This window comes from Pseudopodoces humilis, chromosome 9 (genome assembly GCF_049639895.1).
Source record: "Pseudopodoces humilis isolate 2021_Gansu_Grassland_sample_001 chromosome 9, ASM4963989v1, whole genome shotgun sequence".
NCBI lineage: Eukaryota > Metazoa > Chordata > Aves > Passeriformes > Paridae > Pseudopodoces > Pseudopodoces humilis.
The window spans coordinates 13,224,045-13,245,731 of NC_142208.1; the positions used below are offsets into that span (position 1 = coordinate 13,224,045).

Here is a 21,687-nt window from a genome sequence, read left to right on the forward strand (position 1 = left end):
AGAGCTGGAATCATGATTGCTTGGACCTGGTGCTGGGACATCCACATTTTGTTTCCTCTTTCCCATCTCTCACATAGTTTTGTCTGATCCCTGCAAAACATCGGCCGGTGGGTGGCTAAAGGAGAATTTGTGCTAGTGAGGAGCTGAGAGACTCTGGAGGAAGGGTGTGAGATGGGGAGGCAGGATGTGCTGTCCTGTAGGAGCAAGGTGGAAGAAAGGGGAGCTCAGGAGTCTCTGGGTGAGGTAGGGGGAGAAGACACCCTTTTCAAGGGGATGGGAATTAATGCATTCCCTGGGAAAGGACAGAGGGGAGAATGAGGAAAAATTGTAAAAACACGATTTACTGACTCAAGGACTGAACTGACAATTTTGCAATTAAGTACAATTTATACTCCCTTCTGTCACTGAAAATTGGAGAGTGGGAGAAGTAGAGCAGTATGTTTGGGTTTTTCCAGGCCTGTTATTAGTTCCCAGGGTAGCTACGCAAGTCTTGTTGCAGGATTTCTTAAGTCGTGTTGATGAAAATGCAGGCAGCGTTCAGAAGTCACCTTTGGAGGAGTGCAGCTCCTCAGCAGCACTGAGCAGTAATTAAACTCGATAAAATACCCAGTGGTTGTTTAGCAGTACCTGTGTCTTCTGATGATCTCAGATTTTTGGTATCTCATGGAATTGCCAGGCTGAAAAAACTCAGGAAGATTCTGGCAAGTGTCCAGATGGGTATTCCCAATGAAATGTCTAATAGTAAGTTCATGGAAGTAGGCTCTCAATTCCAAAGAAGGAAATGCATGTTTTAGTAGTTCATAAATCCCAAGGGTGGTAGTTCTCAATTACATTTTTGCTGTGCTCAGGCAGGGAGTGGAAGGAAAGCTGGCCACAGTAAACTCCCGGGGACATTGTTTTCATCAAGTCAAGGGAATAATAACCATTTTTGTGGTGTTGATGCATCCAACTATCAAGTTGCTTTGGACACACGCGGGACTTGGTGTCTTACAAAATTAGACATGATCACTAAAGAAAGCCAACAGCTTTCTGTAACTTAGAGATTGCCTGTCTCAGAGGTTTCAGATCTTTAGCTTAACTACTGTTCTCAGTCTCACTGTTCTCCTGCAGCTGTAATCAGTCCTGGTTTGTCAGATTTTTTTGGACCCCTTGTCTAGCTAGTGAAAACCAAGCCACCACACAGGGTAGTGACTTTGGGCTTTCCAGTTCTCTCAGCAGTCTGTAGTATGAGCTAAGTATGTGCTAAGTATCCTTTTCTTTTTTTCCCCATTTGCTGCTTTCCTTTACCACTTTGTGGATTTTTTTAATCTTCATTTCCTGGTTTTTGCTTCTTAGTTTTCCTTGCTTCTGTTAATTGTTACTTTAATTATTACTTTCTGGCATTAAAATTCCTTACTCAAAACTTCAGTCGTTAGAAAGATATCAGTAAGTCTTAATAAATTACTTGTAACAATTCCTTATGCTGTAAAATCCCAAGGACAGAGGCATCTTTCAGAGCTGTTCAGTGCTGTCCTGCTTTTGGCTGGGGTTAAGCCATGATAAATTACCAGCACATATTGGGTGTTAGTGTGAAGCAATTAGTTCCTGTTGTGGATTTTTTTTCATAAGAAGAATCGTAAAATGCTGTACATATAGTAATGCTAAAACTTTTCTTTATGTAAGCTGTTCATAGGATTGATGCAGACAGAAAAACATGTTTGTAGATACAGCTTTTTGTGGAAAGAGCTGTAGGCATGTAGTTGAGACATCTGGGCTACTGAGCTATATTGAGCAGTTCATGGTGAAACATTACCTGTGACCTTCAAGATGAGAGTCTTGTTGGCTGCTTTTTTGTGAGCGGTGGCAATTTAGAACTGAATCATTCTGATGTAGGAGCTAGCAAGTTTGCAGTGGCTGAGCTTTGGCTTGAGGCTAGCAGTGCTTTTCTAATAGAAGCAGACAAGAAGGATGCTGTCCTATCAAGAGACCAGTGTTAGTCTGTCCCAAGTGTTGGAGCCTAGCTCTTCTGAAAGGGCCATTTTTTGGAGTTCTCAGTGATACTCTGGTATATTAAATCTTGTCAATGGAAAACATAATTACTAAAATACTGAAGGAGGACCATAATGCTGTTACTTAAAAAACAATTCAAAATAGCCAGAGCACAATGTGTGATGTGCAATAGGTATATTTATATGCTGACCACAGGTTGTGGTGCACTAGCAGGTGTGTTGGTGCTGATGGGGTAATACCAGCATCAACTCCTGTTGTCAGCTGTTTTTCAAGAGAGTCTGATCTCCATGGGGCACCCTTTCCAGGCTTCAGAAGCTGGTGATAGCGAGAACTGATGGCCCTTGAAGCTGATGAAAGCACTTCTTGGCCACTTGGGGTGAACACTGAACAATATTTTTCTCGACAATGTGTGATTACTGGGCAGTACAGGATAACATACGACAGTTGGAAGGTCTTTCTCGCCCAAACCCGTGTCAGAGGAAGTTACAGGCAGCCTATTTCATATATACAATGCCACCTTCATCTTCCTCACAGCTTCCAAAAACTCTAATTTCAGAGTTCATGGGCTGAGCTGCTCAGTAGTTTGCTGTTCACAGCATTAATATGTTTGCTCTGGAGAGCTGCTCATTGTATTTTAGAAAATCATGGGGTTTTTTCTACTTGTCTGATGAAGGCATTGTATTTTAAATAGGCTGTATCACCCTGATTAAGATTTGCTGACCTGCAGCTGGAGAAAAAAAGCAAGTATGAATGTAAAACCATGAAGTGTTTCAACTGGAGAGTTGAGGGGTTGGTTTTTTGCAGACTTTTTATGTAGTTGACAATTTATTATGTATTGGATGATAAACCAAAAAACTCTTCTTCCCCACCTCCAAACCCTCAAAGACAATGTTCTTTAAATTTACTTCAGAGCTAGCTTTCCTAAAAATTTCCTTTTGCTTTGGCTTTTTATTCTACCTGCACGTAATTGCTGATTCACGAACATGTTTATTACTCGTGTACTTACCTTCCAGCATGTGAGTAATCCCTGTTTATATGTATCAGGTCGGGCATGCACAAATGTTGGCAGAATCCAGGTGTTGCATACTGAGCTCTCTGGGTTGAACAATGTCATCAGTAAAGTACCTCTTGTACCTCAGAAAGTGAGGCTGATGGTTGTTTGCTGCTCAGTAGTGCTCAAAATGGAGTTTGTGTGGGAAGAGGTAGCTGTGGTGTAGGAAGAAAGGTGCTTCCCTTGAGGATGGATGTGAAATGTAGTGGGAATTGTGAACTCACCTTTGGTCTAAGTGAACTGTGTTCTTTCGATGCTGGTGCACCAAAATCCCTTTTCAAATATATTCTCTTTTTCTGAAACAGACCAGGTGACAAGCATGAGTATGGTTTTCTGTAGAGGAATCAGAACTTTTGGGTTGGGGAAATAAAGCTGGTGTAGAACGTATCCTTGTCAAAATTACCAAGCTGTCTAAATTGTTACATAGATGTTCAAAGGGGTTTTTAATCAGCATAAAGCTATATTTATCTTCTTTATTGTTTCTGTTTCTTGTTTGTATTTGGTTTTCTTGTGGATAGCTTTTCTCTATTGCATGCTTCTGTGGAAAAATCACTGTAGGGGGAATTTTGAGACTTGGGTAGCCATGTGATCTAGCTCTTTTTGGAGCACTTATATAATCTTATATAATCTGAGTTTGCCTTCCAGAGTTACGATTCTCTTGCAGAAAGAGGAGTTGATGGAATTGTTGGGAGTTCTTCAACTAGAAGTTGACAGAAGATTGACAGATGTTGTTTTAATGAATTCTTTCAGTAAATTTTGATATTCAGTTTTAAAGTTCTCTTAAACACTTCATGCATAATCTTGTGAACATTGCAGTGATTTTTAAGAAAGTCTAATTCACATTTAGGTCATGATGATGTGTTTTCAGGTGGTGAGCAAGAGTGTGTGTTTAGTGGTGGTGACATCAGGTTATCTAAAGGTTTTATTTGAGGCTAAGTGCATCAGCACAACAAAAATACCCAGTTATTAACTTCACTTCTCAATACTCAAAGTAGTCATGAATTTCCAGCCTGGTTTTTCTTTCCTGAACACTTTTATGAGAAAGAGCGATGTTATTTGAGAGCTTGCTTAAGCTTTAATTGAATGTAGGGCGTGTTTTTGCTCTTTCAGTTTAAGGGCCCTTTGACTTAAGTAGGTGTGGTTAAAAATAATATAAAATGCTAAGGTCTTAAAGAAAAGCAAAACAAACAAAAGCTCCCCAACAAACAAAAAATCGTAAAAGTAGGCTTTCCTTTGTAATTGATGAACTGTTTTGTTATTGTCATCAGTTGTTCCATCATGTACTTCTGATGTAGAGCTGGACTCTGAATAAACTCTGTAGGTACCTGAATTTTAGTAATAATGAAAGCAGAAAAAGCAGTACTAAACCCTCTTAAGATCACAAAAGAGGTATTCTCAAGAGGGCATTCACTTTCAATTATATTAGTTTTACCTTGAGGTATTGGTATTTTTTTCCCCTCTTCTAATGAAGTGTGTATTAAAAATCTAACTTGTTCAATCCCTTTTCTGCTTTCTGTGGCGATCAACCTCAGGATGCTCAGGTTGCCTATTTCCCTCTCTCTATTTAGATATGCTGCCACAGCATTCCTTTGCTGCTCTGACAGTGCACAAGCAGTCCTTTCTTTTTTTGATGGGGAAATCTAAAGTTTTGATGCTTCTAGTTAACTTTCAAGCATATTGGGAAGGGACTCGTTCTGTAACATGTATTGTCTACCTTTGGTTAAGAGTCTGATTAGTTTGCCTTAGTGGGTTAACCCTGCCTCCCTCCCTTCTGAGTAACCCAAGGCTGACTTAGGTATAGACTGCAGACATGAACTTTGAGAGATATATTGTGAGATATTTTTCTAAATTTCTGGCCTTGAAAATGTGTAGGCCAGCACTTTAAAAGTATGCTGTATTTCAGATACATTCATTTGTTATCCTGGTTCATGAACCTTTCCTATTTTCCTGGCATCTTTGAGGTAATCAGGAGTTGATTTCAAGGGCTACACTGCTACAAGTGTCAGAGCAGTGTTTTGGCTGGGCAGAACGTTCCTTGATAACACGGAGTAGTAGTGTCTGCTACTAAGGTCAGAGGTACTTTCTGCCTCGGGATTTTGGGACTTGGTAGGAGTCAGGAGCATTGGTATTAATATGAAAATCAGTAAAAACATACAAGAAAAACTTGTCTGTCAAGGCTGGTGGCAGTCCTGTTCTGTACAACACTGTTAGGCTGAAACCCGTGTGTAGTGTGTGCTGGACTGGAAGAAAACACAGTGCAAATGCTGAGCTGTTTTTCTATCTCTGGCTGAGTTGATCTTCAGTGATATGCTGTGCATACATGATTTGCATAAAATTTCATTTGTCAGGGAGTACCTCATTATATTGTCTAGAATGTCAAATCTCAATTTTGGAGCCAACTATAGCAAATTTCTTAAGTGCTGCAAAATGCCAGGTTGTTAGTATGGTTTTGATACTGAGCTTGTCTTCTGGGGCCCTTGATTTCCTTCATACCGGTGATAAGCAGAAGGTAAAGGCAGACTGGTGGAACTGGAGGAATTGCAGTGGCTATTGCCCAGCTACAGCGAGGAGCACTTTGTTGCACTGTGCTCTCCTGTGAGGAATTTCAGGGTGCTACACAGCACCTTGCTCAGCATCTCTGGAAGGTCTTTTTTCTTCTTCTGCAACTCTGCATTGCAACAATACAGTGTGGGGTTTATTGGCTTTGCCCTGTGTCTGTTTATCTTTCTCATGGGCACATAAGCCAGATCCTATCTCAGGGTTGTAGTAGCCGATGGAGGAAATCCACATAAAAAGTTCTATGAATTCATCTCACCAATTGCATTGTATATGTACATTCATGTGTGTGGAACTTTTTAATACGTGCTCCTTTTTTAATGAGAAATACTTTTTTAAAATATATATATATATATTGAAAGTAGATAAGACTTTTAAAATAGTTTACCCCTATCAAAATATTTTTACTTGTTCTTAAAGTGCACCCCTAAATTAGGCTTTGCTGAAGTATGGTTGCATACATTTTTGTTACTGTGTAAAATGCAAATGCACAGCAATAGCTAAAACCACTCTAAACCATTGTGGTGGAATAGTAGCTTGTGAGAGATAGTGTTCAGAATAATTCCCTGGTTTTATGACAGTGAGAAGAGGTGAATTTGGATCACTGAGGCGATAGGATTTCTGACCTTATGGATTAGATCATGAGGCCTTGGTCTTTGATTTAATTCTAAGTAGTGTCTAATATAGCTAGTATCTGCATTTTATGTGATCTGTTTCAGAAAATAACCAGAAGTGTGCTTCATTTGCTTGATTTCAACAGAACATTGATAGCTTATGGAGCGGAGTCTCATTTGGCTGGCTAATCTCTGTTCTCCATTTTCTGCTGTCCTCATGTGTTTTTCAGTTCACATGTGGTGTATTGTGAAGACAGGCTTCTCAGCTTTCCCACTGAGTACTCAGCGTCTGTTCATGATGGCTGTGGTAGAGGACATGTTATCTTTGTTACCTATATGCTTTGTGGAAAATAAACGTATAAGAAAGAGCCTAATAGGACAAATAACTCTGTGTTACCTTAAGAGAGATCCTTATGTTAAGCACAGCTTCTTCAGTGAGACTCAGAAATTATAATTTTCCGTAAATTACATAAATTTTGACCTGCAAAAATTACATAAAACACCAATTTCTGATGTTCCTGTTGCAGACTTATTTTAGTTAATGAAGTTGTTCTGAACATTTATAAATAAAGGTAGTAAATGGTGTGGTATGTTGGGAAGGGGAAACAAATTGTCTGTGTCTGATATTGGATTGCAGGGTACATCAGGAGCCTAGGCATTTCCTGAAAGGTTTTTTGAAAGCCCTTGAAGAAATAAAATTTCTCTTCAATTCTCTTATAAGAGAACAGAAGTGAATGATGGAAGTTAGTCTTTCTGCTCCACCAGTTTTTTTTGTGTTGTGTGGGTGTTTTAATAAGTGCATCTTAATATCTGCAGCATTCTGAATGTAAAATTTAAGTTTCCCAAGGTGTTTATTCCTATCACGGATCTTGCTGAACTTACAGGAGTTTTTTTTCCTTCTTTTTAAAAACAATTCAAAGAAAATGCTTTGTGGCTCTTTTTTGTCTTAATTTTATATCAGTGTCGAGAAATTTACAGACTTCTTCCTAAACAGAAATTACCCAAAGACTAATTTTCAGTAAGAATAGACTAATTATCTTAATTAAAACAATGAAATATATATCATTCTCTCTATAATTTTTTTTTCCAGATCAAGATTAGGATTTAAATAAAGTAATGTGGAGCCTTGGAAAGTTTCATTCTGTATGCACTACAACATATAGTGTCTATCTGTATTTTTGTCTGGAAGTGGCATCATGGGGAAACAATGCCATTCTGAGTCTTCCAAACAGCTCTAGGTCTGTGTTCATTAGGAGCTTCATTAAGAGTGAACCTGATAATGCTTAAGCTAAAAATGCTCACTTCATCTTAGTATGAAAACCAATTTCAGCTTCAAGTAATGCTCTTTAAAAATGGCAGAGAGGAAAAAAAAGCTTCAGAGAGAAGCTTTCTTTGCCAGCTGCCTTCTGATGCTTTTTTTCAGCCATTTTGTGGATGTCTAAGCTGAACATCCAGCATTACTGATGGTAATTGCTCTGCATTAGTTTCCTAGTGCAAAGGTAAGGAACAAACATCATGGAGGTAAGTGTGAGAATGTTCACAGGATGATCGTCTCCAAAGGTCTTCTCTGCCATGGGGAAGAAGGAAAGGGTGTCTATTCAGAGCAGGATGTGAATAATGCATTGTTAATGAAGTATGAGGCAATTGATTGCAAGGACTGCTTTCATGATGAAAATCAGGTGGAGTTCTCTAAGGAGGAGAAAAAATGCATAATGGAAAATTATATGTGCTTGCTTAGGCCCTGAGTTTGTTGGCAGACCTAAGTGACCTTTCATGGGCTCAGGCTGAGGTGAGATTTAGGGGTTTTCAACTTGCCTTGCAGATCAAGTGTTCCATGAGCTCAGGATCAGAGGAGAACACACCAGCCAGCCTGGGATTGGGGTCTCTCAGCTTTGTGGCATGGGTGGAGTGATGATCTTCCTAGAGATTCAGGGCTGTGATGTGGAGAAGGTGGCTGAGCAAACTTGTTGAAATTCCTCTGCCATAGTGGCTGTGAGCTTTTCTGGGGTGCTTTGATACCGAGTCAGTAAAATAGCTGAGATTGTCCTCGCTAAAAGTTAGTTTGCACAAAGAATTCCTTTCCACACATAATAATAAATGTTTAAAAAAGCTGTTTACTTGCTGTTGTAGTTGCCACTCTAGTGAAGTACATCTGGTTTTGGCATACAATTTTGAACATAAAGGTCAGGATGTTGGTTGTCCAGGTCTTTGGCATGTCAGATATTCAGTGATTCGTAATTAAAAATGTGCGTGAATACCTTAACTCTCATGTTCTTAAATTTGTCACTTCATGACCCTAGAGTTAAGAGTTTGGGTCTGAACATTTTACCATTACATCTGTCAATTTTGTTATTCCTTTCTCAATTCCTGTGTAAAACTCCTAAAGAAAGCCCTTTGTAGTGCATGGGAGGTGTAGCTGATTTCCCCAGCTTGGATGGGATAACTGGTAAAATGGTTAATGCAAATTTAATCTTTGCTGCTGCTTTCAGATAAGCAAATGGTTCACGTATGGTGGTGGGATGTGAATTGACTGCATTATATGAAGATAAGATATTCTTTTTTTGCTATGCTTAAATGCTACTTGCAGATCTTAAATGGAAACTTAATAACATTCAAAATGTGCAATCTTAGTACTGTTTTCAGACACTAAGCAGAAACTCTTCATGGTTTTGTGATTAGTGGAAAATGCCAAACTACATCTTGCACCTTGCTGTTTGGTATTCCTCTCCAATACTCCTGCTGTAAGAAATTATAGAAGGATAGTTAGTTCTACTTGTTTACCATGTTTAGACATAGGGTTACAAAATTAATGGGAAAAGTTGATTCACAGATGGATCATGATATTATTGTCTCATCTAAAAATTTACAAAAATTGTGAATTTCTGTGAATGCATGGATTTTTTGGGTTAGTTTGGTTGGTTGGTTTTTTAGAATTTAGGTTAAAAATTACGTTTTTCCAACAATTAATCTCACTTTACAGGTTCAGAATGGTGGTAAAATAGAGTTTTACAGTTGGAGAGGTTTGAAACAGGGAAGGGAGAAGCTGATCCTGAAGGACAGAAATGAAGCTGGGAATGCAATACCTACTCCAGCGCTCTGTGAGACAGTGCAGCCTGCAGAAATGAGAATGCAGTTGTAATTTTCTTTAAAAATTAGTTCCTTAAAGTATACAATGCAAGCTCAAGCAAATATAAAAGTGCTGTGACTATGTCACAGTAGCTGTGTCTTCCTGGTATATTTTGATAAAAAAAACCTACCACCCTGTACAAAGTAGAAATACAGGAAAGCCTGCAACCTCTCCCAGTGGCTTACTGCTGACGGACTTTGTAATTACATCTGTCTATCTCCATCTGTACCCTGCTCGGCTAGAGGCTGGATTTAAGGTTAATTGTGTGATGGAGGATCCTGGCTTACAGCTATATCTTAATTAGAATTCACAATCCTCTTTGCATAAAAATATCTGAAAACTCTTCTAGAAAAGAACACTGATTAGAGGGCAAATGAAAAGATTTTGATATTTCTTTTTTCATAATTTGTGAATAACTTAAGTATATATAAATATATTCCCATGCCATCTGGTTTATTTCTTTCTTCATCTTACTCTTGGCTTCTGTCATCTTGCTTTTTGCTCTTTGGCTTTTTAATTAAAGGAAAAAGCAGTAGAAATTACTTTTGTGATCACAGTAACATTTCAAAGGTTATTAAATGCTATGAAAAATAGTGCTGTTCTATCTTTTGAGATTTACTGCTGTTGAACATAGCTCTGACATAATCCCTTTGAGTTGGGTGTATAATATTCTAATTAGTGTAATTAATCAAATTTTATTCTGCAAAATAGAATGTTTTTCAGAAATATATGGTTCAGTTATTGAACTAACATACGGAGATTGAACTATCCACAGTGAGGTTGTTACATTTAACTTTTGTTCTGATAGTGTCCTGACTGAAATAGATCTGTTCCGTAAAGTTGTGGTTTGGAAGTATTTAATTAAATGTGCAAGAATTAACAATTGCAACATTCTGGAAGCTCTCAGGATGCATTTTGATGAAAACAGAGAAAATTCTGACTGTTCAATTAGTTGTGTAAGAAAAGAAAAAGAGAAAAGTGCACACTTATGTTTAATTTTGATTAATTTTGTGTCAAGCAGTACATTGTAACTTTGGTGTTGGGTTTTTTTTGTTTGATTCCTTTGCTGCTTTTTTTTCAACTTGTAACAATAGTGGTTTGGAACCTGGAGATTTTTCTTCAGCTGAAGTGAGTTTCTGCAAGATAACCTCTTAGGCCTTAAGAAAAGAGGGGGAAGGAAAAAAAAAGGAAATACTAAAGACCTTCCTCAAAGAGCATCACTTGAAAGATTCAGTCCAGTTTAACAAGGTGTATAAGCATATGCTCCTCTTTAGCAAGAGAACACTTTGTCTCTTGGGTTGTATTCAGTTCTTGCTGCTTGCATGAGTTAAGATGATTAAGTATGACCCTGATGTTGTTAAACCAGTGCCTGAGTTCCTGATGCGATAATTTGCAAACAAAATTTGCTTTCTCATAGTGTCAGTTGCATTCCAGTTTGGCAGCATTTGAAAGTTAAATGCCCTTGCTTGGTGATTCCTTGCTGCTATTGACTATCCTACAGGGGAATAATCTTAAATGTGATAGAAGGTGCTGGACTGAAGCAAAAGCATGAAGATAGTTTTCAAACCTCAGGATTTCAGTGTTTTTATTTAAAACTTTTGTTAAGCACCTGAATAATGGGATAATAATTTTTAAGAACCTTTAAAAATTGGGAAAATGAAGTTGCTTTTTACCCCAGACATAATATATTTTGAAAATACAAAACTATGCAGATTGGTATACTGATTGTTGTCACTGTGAGTCCCCAAGTACAGGATTGCATGAAGGTCTGCCACAAATGTTCTGTTATCTGTGTAACTGTTCAGAGTACCTGACTCAGACTAATCTCTGATCAGAAAGTGATCTTTAGCTGTAGCGCTGGAGCCATAAGAGTGAGAAGAAAGAAATATGTTCTGATATTTTTATTACTGCATCATCTAGGAACATTTCATCTTTGTGATTAAATGACTGGTATGGTATAGAGGTGTTGTGATCTTGGCCCAGTTTTTTCTTGCTTCAGGTCTGTCTTTATTAGTTTGGCATGCACATTTGGAACTGGTGCTTAAATCAGGAGAGTTGTGTCTTGGGGAGCAGCAGAACTGAGAGAAGAAATGGTCCTGTGACAGCACCTTGGGATTGAGGTGGTGAGAAGGGCAGTGCTGTGTGGTGGGATCGATGGTGTTGATGCTGGTGATGTCTTCAACAGAGGACAAAGCACAGCTGGTTTTCTCTGTAAGGAGGTATCTCTTGAATTTATGTTTACACCAGAGAGAACTGACAAGCCTTACTTTGTGCTGGAGTGTTGCACCTTATGCCGCGTCCTGAGTATCTGTCAATAGGGTGTGATTGTTTTCCTTGCTTATTGCTCTGCGGCTGTTCCCTCCTTCCTTCTTCAGGGTCTTGGTGAACTTGGTTACAAGGTTCTTTAAGAGAAGGTAACACAGTATCTATACTTTGCAAACTAAAATTGTTACACATATGTTTAAGTTACTTAGCTCATCGCAGGATTTGCGCTTTAATTTTGCAGTAAACTTTATACAGAAGAAAAAAAAAAAAAATAAAGCAGCGTTGCAGTCACTTGCCTAGATCTGGGGTCAGCCCGAAGGCTGGTTGCGCAAAGCCAGTAATACTGCTTTATAAAGGGGTTGTGCTGCAGCGCTAAAATTCATCCGTGAGTGACCTCTTGGAACTCTGTAACTCTACACCCACACATCCTAATTGTCTGCTTAGGTCACAGGCAGCCTTTGATGTCCCACAGACCACGGTAGGGTACTGGGCCAACTGGTTCAGCTGCCGCCTGCCGCTGCCGTGGAACAAGAGCCCTTTGTTGTGCCCGGGCTGTGGCGCTGCTCAAGGACCGCGGGGTCCGGGCCCGGAGCTCTGCCTTACCTTCCCAGCACCGGCACAAAGTCCAGGCAATGTTTGCAGGCTGTTCTCTGCTTTTGGCTGGGAAGGCGTCTGCTCTGTGCACAGAAATGTGTGCCTGAAATGTGGCAGGAGTTTCTGGGCGAGTTAGCAGACCTTTCAGTCTGTGTTATTGCAGGAGATCTGCTGTGTTTTAGTTTATACCAGTGGGGTTTCTTGTAAAAGCTGATTAGAACGTGGTTTAGGTTTGGTTAGTTAGTTAGGGTGGGGGTTTTGTTTCTTTCTTTGGAGATTTTTGTGGGTTTTTTGTTTTTGTGGTGGTTTTTTTTTTTTTTGTGGGGGGGGTTGTTTGTTTTTTGTTTTTTGTTTGTTTTTTACTGCTTCTCTTCGGACAAAGGCTTCTACTCATTTATAGTTAAAGCTAATACTGGAATGTCTTCTCCAGACCTGAGTTGATAAATGTTCTATTATCAAGAAAAAAATTTTAAACAGAAAAATGTTGATATATGCACACTGTCTTATGATTCCAAATATTTGGAAGACCAAAAATCTGGGTGGTTACAGAGATGTTGCTTTAGAAGAATATTGCCGTGCCAGGAAGCACATGAAGTATTTTGAACCTGTATCTAAACTGATTGGCATGCAAGACATGAATTTGTGTTTCATTTATTCAGACACTGCTCTTAGGATTGTTAGTGCTGACTGTATAACTTTAATATAAATTCATTCTGCAGCTTGACTAGCAGTGTTCCAGTAATACTTGGTTGTTGAGCATACAGAAGTATAATTTCTTTAGCCCCTCTGCCCCCACCCCACAGCATTAGCTTATATTTTTAAACCACAGGGGCTGAGCTCAATTGTTTGGTCATAGTCACAGAATATATGCTGGTCCATATACAGTGCTTGGCAAAAGTAATACAGTTGCTTGTAATAACACTTCCTGTGTGCTTTTTTATTTTTCCACAGTTTCTTATTCCAACCTTTTGTTTTCAAGCTTGCATTAATTTAAGCTTAAGATTTATTTCATGTTATGAGCTTGCCTGCTGATCTCATTCATCCCGAAAGCAATGTTGAAGAGGGCAACAAATACAATTATAGCTGTAACATAGTAGAAATAAGGAAAATGAAGTGTTGTGCAGGCAGCACCTGAAACCAGGTGATAATAGCTATGGCTATTAAGCAAACTTGTCTGTCTTTAATCAGAGACCTGTTTGTGGAAGATGGACTTGATGAGACAATAACAACGTGATAATGACAAAGCTTAGCTGGGTTGGGAGGATTTGGGAGCAGCCTATATGAGATATTGTCTGTACAATCAACCTGTAATCTTTGGAGCTGAGAAGGAAGATGAGTTGGAAGAGAGCAGAAGCAGAAATGGATTACTGTAGAGCTTCACTGAAAGGTATTGGAAAGTGGAGGGTTGCATTGGTGTTGAGTATCTTTATGGGCTCTTTGTCAGTATTCCTCTGGCTTTCTGCTTGGTTTTGGAAATGAAATGGTTAAAGGTTGTGAAAAATTTGGGGTAATGTTTCTTTTTTCCTTTTTTGTAATTCCTTTATATTACTCTTCTCCTTTTCTGAGGGGTTTGATTTTTTCATAGCATTGATCTGTGGTTAGATGAACAGTGAATAGATTTATTTCAGCCGTTCTTTTGAGTAAGTTGGCTGTGAAATACAGCAAATTGCTGTTTACAAGCAGAAACTAATGGAAATAAATTGCCAAAATTCCTTTAAAGAAGGAAAAACATTTTGTCAGGCAAATCAAAGTCGAATGTTCAATCTAGCCTTTACTTTATAAGGTTCCAGCTAAGAATTGTGCATCATGAGGAAGTGAAACATTCTGTGGCCAAAATCAGAGTTTCCTAGTGGTTTCATTGTGGTAGTGTCATTACCTACTTCCCTCTTTCAGCGTTCAGCAGCATGGGAAGCTCTTCAGCTGAAGTCCCAACAACCTGGGCTTCCTTTATTTGTGTGTATACTAATTAAAAGCAAAATGTGGGGGAAAAGAACGATTTTTTTTTTTCTTCCAAGACAAATATTTGTGGCTTTGTTGTGTTCATGTCATCACCAATCCAGGGTACATGTTATAGAGTCATATATATGTGCTGTGAAGTAATTTCTTCTTGAACCACATCAGCTTTTTAGTTTTGTACAGAACCTGGAGCAGTTGGATAGCTTTTCAGGTCTTAGATGGGTTCCCAGGCAGTCAGCTTTCCTAGAGACAAACTAAGTGATTTCTGGTAACAGGTTGCCAATAGCTAAAATGGCATGTCGAAAAAATATCAAGCATGTAATTGGTCTGCATATGTGTTGTATAGAATGTGATAGAAAGATCCTTCCAGGTGTGATGCTGAAGTCCTGAGTGTGCAACTGTGAAGCATCAATTTATACCTTCCTCCATTTATAATCATGTATGGAGGATATGGTCTTAGCAGCAGGAAAGGCTGGAAAATGAAAGCATTGCAAACCTGGCTTTGACATCAGGGCTTTCTGCAAGCGACTTGTATGTAAGCAGAGGTCTTGTGACTCACTTTCCTGAGACACAGTGTTTTCATTTCTGTATCATCATTCCCACACCCTCGATTATTTTATTCCTTGTTTTAAAATCTTGTGGAACTTTTCCTGGAAATCTCACGGGAGAGTTTGTATTGGCAGTGTATGTAAGGAACTCTTGAGCTTGCAGCTGTAGAATCAGGTGGAAGCGGCTGTGTTTTGGACATGCTGCAGCCTATATTTTGGATGAAGTGAGTGGCATAGCTTTTGCTGTGGAACTTAATTTATTGTCACAATGTTGCTTCTGCACAGAGTGCAAAAGTGGGGGATGGCTGAAAGCATCAATTCTGAAGCTTGTCAAGCCTTTCTAGAAGACTTGGTCTATTGAAGGCATAAATGTGGATGCAGTTCAGAGCTGTTGTTTTTTTATGAAACCGTCATTCATAATTGAACTTTTTTTTAAAAAAAATACTTCTAATGAGAAAAGTGAGATGTGTAGTTGATGTTGAAGCATTTTCCAGGGTTTTTTGTACCTATGTGTACACACACAGGTTCCTAGACACATCTGTAATGTACACACCAATGCAAGACATTCAGACCAAGGAAATGATGCTTTTAATGGATGTATGAAACTGAAGTAATACCCGTTCTCAGTTCTTTCACTGGTGCAATAATTGCTGTAGTATTTCGGTAGTGAGAACAGATTTCAAAATGAGCAAATTGCAATAAATTAACAAGGTTCAAAGTTTTGGAAACATGAGTAGCATTTCATCCTGCATATTTGCTTCTTATTCCACACACAAAAAAAAAAAATCACTAAGGATGAAAATAAGCATTAGATGGTGCACAGCGTTTGTCTTCTGCTGATGCTGTGCTGAGGCTCAGCTTCTGAGGATCCTTTGTCTCCTACAAGTTATAAAGAGGTCTTCTGTCTGTTTTGATGAAAAATAAACAGAATGAGGATCTCTGTCACCTTGGTGTGAACACTAAGATTTGAGGTCAGCAGCTTTTTCAGCCTGCAGGGAAATGCAGAGACAGGGATAATGGGCCTTTACTGTTTGCTTCACTGACTTAGAACTTAATTTATGTGAGACATACAATTTATGTGGGAAGTAAATTTTGCCTTTGCTATGTTTCACATTACAGCATTTGTTGTTTGAGCAGAAACAGGAATATTGAGACAAATGAACATTGGCTTCTGTTGTAGCTCAGGTTTCTCCAGGTTCTCAATTTCATCCCTTTGTCCAGCAATTTAAAAGCACTCTTAAATATCCTTCTCAGAAAATTTTTGCAGCTTCCTCTGTAGTATTTCTATTCAGGCAATAAGCAGAATTTTATTGGCCTGCCTTTTTAACAACCACAGTACTGCCATACTGGAGTGTCTGTCCTGGTAACAAGAGTGAGTTTTATCATTCCAGTTTTCTTTGTATGTATGAGCCATGCTGACAGATTTTCTGCTGTTCACAACTAAACACAGAGGCAACAGGACTTTTTAAAACAAAAGTTGTGGTTTGTTCTTTAGGGCTTCTGGGTCATGAATCTTTTTCCTCTTAGAACACTGTTAGAGCTTCAATGTTGCTTGACGAGACCCATAGAGAGCATATGCATGCTACATTGCAACTGCAGGCTGTTCTATCCAGGATATGTTTTTGTTTAGAGTTGCTGGAAGTTTTTTGGTAGAAAAAAGTCAATGTGTTTGACCAATTTTTGGTTTTCAGACTGGTGTTTTATTGTCTGGGTGTTAACATAATTTAGCTTAATACCAAACTACATGAAAAAGGTGACAACCATTTAAAGATTTATCATGCCTTAAATGACTGTGATTTGGTGTCTGGATTTTTCTTATGCTATACCTGCTTCTTGTTGTGGATGTGTGAAGTTGGGAGCTGTGTTTCAGGCTGAGCTGTCGCAATGAGAACAGCAGTCACAGTGGCAGGAGAGCTCTTATGCCACAGCACAATTCAGGGTGCACTTGAGAAAACTTCCCCACTCATCCCTCCTGCCCTTGTTCTTTGCATTGTTTTCACTTCGTGCCATCTGTGCCTAGGCCTTCTATTCACAGGGACACAGGAGGTTCCTTCAAGCGCCCTGGAAGTTTGGCATAGGGAGCAAAACACTAAAGAATGTGTTAACATTGGTGTTACTCCTCAATAGGTGAACATTTCCTTGCACACCACAGCATTTTCTCCAGACCTATTCCTGCTGTTAATTAGCATGTAGTATTGCAAATACCCTATTTCCCATTCTTTTTTATCCTCTTTTTCCATGCCTGTGTCACTCACTAAAATGCAATGGTTTATGGATAGCCACTAGAGAACAGACTGAGCTACTATGAGTGATTCTGTTTCTCAGAAAGCTTTCTGCTTCCCATTAATTTTGGGAAAAATACACAGTAATTTAACAGTTGCTAAGGTTGATTTCTATTCTTTTCATGTTTAATATTGCTGGCTAAAACTTTTGGCTGTCGAAACCCATCTGTTGTCTCTCTTCTTTATTGTCATTGTTTATGGGTAGAACAATACATGTATAGTCTATGGGACATAGTGTGTTTTAACAAATTTTAATCTGAAATTTTAAAACCAGTAATAATACTTTCAGTCATTACTAGATCCATATTCATGGTCTTATAAACATAGGCTACAGCTCTTGGCATAAGATACTGTTGATCTTGACCTCAGGCATGGAGGTTAGAATGGTTTTTTATCAGTTCATAGTTTTGGGAAGGTAAGCCTAAACATAATCTTGCTTCTGTGTATCAACAGTGACACTCCTAATTGTTTTTTAAATTTAGTTTTAAAGAAATTAATCAAGCTACCTTATTGCCAAGGTTTACATCAGAAAATTGTTGTCATTTGTTCCAAGTGACATCTCTTTGTTTAACGCATAACACAGAAAAACCACCTTGGTAAATTAAATTAAATATGCAATCCACCTGTCTTTGTGCTGCCAGTTAATACTTAAGTTTTTCCAATTAATGAACATACATCCTCCAGATACAGTATTCTATATTAAGAAAAACAATCAACAAACCAAAAGTATGCAAGTGTTTTCCTTACCTCATTGCTCAAAAAGTAGAAAATACAGGCACGATTTCTGGTTTTGAAAATAGAATACAGGATTTCTAGGTAGGAAACGGGGATATTGGTGAGGTGATGGGTGCTTTGAAAGATTATCATACATGTGTTTGGAGCCAAGGACATGACAGGGTGTTTCTGGTCCTATGAAAGTTGGTCTGTTTGTTTCTGTTTGCAGAATACAGCTTTTCTTTCTTGTCTCCAAAAATACAAATTGTAAGAGCTCCCTCTCCCCGCAGTAATGAAAATTCTTGGCTTTTTTTGTGCTAATTCAAACTGAAAATTAAAGGTAGGAAAATTCTAGAGCTTGGCTTCAGTAAGAAGATACACTGTGTCTCAGAAAGCTGTGAAAGATGATGATGAAGAGCTGGGAGAGATCTGTTTCTGCAGTGAGATGTAAGGAGACAGAATACACCTTCACTTCAGAGGGATGAGAATAGTTCTGGAGTCAGCAAGTTCCTTAGGGCTCTGATTTCTACTGGTAGGGGGAGCATGGAGTGTGGTTGTTGCTTTCCATTGTCCTAATAGACCAAGAATAACTTTGCTGGTGCCAGTGTGGATTTCCTTATCCTGTTTCTACTAGTTCTAGTAGTTGGTTTTTTTCCCCATCCAATAGAAGGGGAATGCTTTGGAAGAGCCACTGTACTTTTGAAAACACAAAGCAAATTCCAGTGCCTCACTAGATGTGCCAGTAAAATATAATGGTTGTTTTGTGTATAGTCTTTCAGTTTGAATGTTTAGCTCCACAATTTCTTTGAATCGTTTTGTATCTTATGTTCTTCTTAGCTGTCCATTATCACTGGTATTTATTTTCTGGATACTGCTTTTATTTGTATCTTCTCTTTGTTTGTGTAGGTGATAAATGTGAAATTGTGTTTCTGTGTGTGACAAAGCATCCCAATTCCCAATCTGCCAACACTTTGTTTCTGATGAATTCTGGCCAGAGAGCACTACTTGCCATGCAGGCATGAATCAGTGAGTGATTGTTTACTCTGTGCAAATGCTTGTCCTTTTTTGCTCTAGCTGAGGAACGGGAGAGGTGACATTCTAAAAACACTTAAGTTGTGACTAGAATCATCCTGCCTTGAAAACCAGATGATGCTGATCTGCTGTGCCCAAATGTCAAGTGATTAATAGTAGTGCTTACTTAGTATTTGCACTTCTAGGAATGATTACAGGGGTTGAGCCTAAAAGTAGCAGGAGGGAGGTAAGTTCTGTAACCAGGCAGGGCTTGTTCTGACTTGTTCAAAACAACAGACTTCCCTGATGCAGATTTTTAGTAAAGGAGTGTTACTCATCTCTTCAAAGGGCCATGGTAGCTCAGATATTCAGGGTTTAATTTTTCAAAACTTTCCTGATGGTTGTTCTTGACATGTCATAATTGCTGTCTGATGGTATCACCAAAAAGCACTCAAAGTTGTGCTTTTTGTTGGGCAAACTTCTTGATGTAGAATGAACAGGTTCTTATACACAAACTGAGCTCAGTTTTGAATTGTAAAGCTTTTCTCTTATGCCTGGGGGGGTGTTTCTGCCCAGTGTGTCTTGGATAGTTGCAAATATTGATCAGCTTCTGGGTTTTACATATGTGGAGCTGGTGGCAAGTCACCAGCTTTGTATTTTTCCCTGTTCACCTACCTGAAGGTAACAACTTTGTTGCATTGCTTATAATTTTATAGGACTCTGATGCTTGGAGCTGTTAATAGTGCAAGGGGCTGAGAGAGGAGCTCTCTTTGGGTGGCTGAAGAGGGTTTGTGTGGGGTTTTATTTTTGTTTTCTCAAGTGCTAGTGTACATTTGTGCATTGAGACCCTTCCCTCTCACAATCTGTCTAGAGAATGGAGAAAAGCATGCTTAATGAAGCTAAAAGATAAATAAATATGATCAACCTGAAACTCTCACCTGTCAGGATATGTAACTGGATACATACAGAGAACATGCCAAAAATAAGAGTGATCATGGGATGAAATATTTCTGGTTCATCCCATTGTTCTCATACTGAAGATAGTAGCATGTAGGTAATCTGACTTTGCCCTTGATCAAAAAAGTCTGGACCTCTGTAAAAGTCTGTGAAGTTGTAAATGTTTCTTCTGGCTGGAAATAAGTTGTTGGTTGTTTGGCTTTTTTGTTTGTTTGTTTGGTTTTTGTTTTTTTTTTACTTTCAGAAACTTGGGTTTCTTTTCCCCACTTATTTCAATTATCTTAATTTTGTGCATTCTTTTTTTCCTTTAAGTACTGATTTATTAAGTATTTCTGGAAGGATCTCTGCATTTTAAATAAAACAGAATCAGCACAAGCATCTCTAATTAAAAAGGAAATTTAGCCCTTAAGTGAAAAGCTGCAGGATTTATTTTCCCATCAGGATAAAGGGTAGCACAGGAAGGGAAAGCAATGATTTAAAGAGCTACATGCTATCAATCTTCTTTTCAGTTGAAGAATTTAAATTTTCTTTGAAGTTTTCCTATGATGTTATTTGTGAAAGAGAATAGATGCTTATATGCTTTTGTACAAATTAAAACCCTTTTGGGATTTGTTGCATTGTGGATTTTGAAATGTGAACTACTTTTTAATGGCTCCAAACTAATATTCACGGTTGTTTTTGACATATCTTCTAATGTACTCAAAATGTCGATTTTTGGAAGATACTATCCAAGCAGAGAGAGAAGATGTAGTATTTCCCACGAGGAATTTGTGGTTTATAGCACTCTTAGGAAAGTGTGGAACTGTTGAGCTGAGCTCCAGTCATCTTTTTGCTTTTACATACTTCAGTTTACTCAATTAGACTTCTTTTTTTTTTTCCCCCCTACTTTGTATTTTTAAAAATTGTGCAGCAACATAAGAATAGGTGGATGTGGAGAAATTGTGATTGAATGTAACCTACTTGTTTGTGATTTAAATATCTTGAATATTCTTGACTTATAGAATGACAATGTAGAATAAGAATATCTCTGTAACATCAGCAGTACTATGAGAGAATAAAGAAAAAAGCAGTGAATATGTCTTGTAGAGAAGAGTTGCAGTGTTGAAGATGGCTGTAATTCATGACAGGAAATTTTAATCCTGTGGTAAACAGTGATCCTTCTCAACCTGTGTCTTCATTGTCATTTCCTAAGCAGTTTTTCATGTTACAGAGAAGTTGAGTTTCGTCTTTATTGTAATATCTTTCAAATATTTGGTAGTTATGGGTGCAGTAGCACTGTAATTCATCCCACTTCTGGCTTTTGGTGGTTTTGTTTAGGGAGAAACCTTTTCTTAGTTTATAGAACTTGGTTTTGATTATAGTTTAGTCTGTGTTTAACTGTATGTCAGTGTTTCATGCTGGAAAATGTGTATAAGAGGAAAACAATGGATGCAATGAATGTTTACCCTTTGTTTTCCTTAAACCCACTACCATTCTCCTCATGTTTTTTCTGTCCTCTGCACACCCTTGACATCACTGTTCTCATAGCTGTTGTTGAAATGGGAATCACACTGGAACGAACACTCGATCCTGATGGCAGCTGGTTTTATTGACACCATCTCCTTTAGGAAAATCCCCAATATCTACAGAACCTGTTCAAGGAAAAAGATGTAAGGGAAAGCCAGTATTCCGAAGAAAAGGGTGTCAAAGCCAGCCATGAAGTCTGCACAGCAAAGCCTCTTCTGTTGCTGATGTGGAATCAGTGAAATATGGATGTTTATTTGGTTAAGTGAAGAGGTTGCAAAGTGTTGCAGTCTGCTATGCCCAACCACCTGGCATGTTTATTTAGGGCATGTTTCTGCTGCCATCAGTAGGTGAACCTGAATGTTAAAACTGTCCCCATTCAATCTTCATGCTTGACAAGTGGTGCTGATGGGGAGGCAGCATCTTCGTTTGTTTCTCTGCTCCAAAATGAAGATGAGAGATGGTTAAGGAGAAACCAGGACCTTTCTGACAGGCAGGTGACTTCCCAGTCATGACAAGC

The 21,687-nt window shown here is 38.5% G+C and overlaps 1 protein-coding gene across 6 annotated transcripts in view; it reads left to right on the top strand.

Moving 5' to 3' along the window:
• Nucleotides 1–21,687, top strand: part of DLG5 (discs large MAGUK scaffold protein 5) — a 96,366-nt gene that overhangs the window by 4,779 nt on the left and 69,900 nt on the right. The window contains exon 1 of one of the 6 annotated variants that reach the window (XM_014250442.2): nucleotides 13,540–13,583. The exons of the other annotated variants lie outside the window; for them this stretch is intronic. Coding sequence (XP_014105917.2) covers nucleotides 13,556–13,583 — 28 coding nt within the window. The 5' untranslated portion in view covers nucleotides 13,540–13,555. Of the gene's footprint in view, nucleotides 1–13,539; nucleotides 13,584–21,687 lie in introns of those variants that run through there. 6 annotated transcript variants of the gene reach the window in all.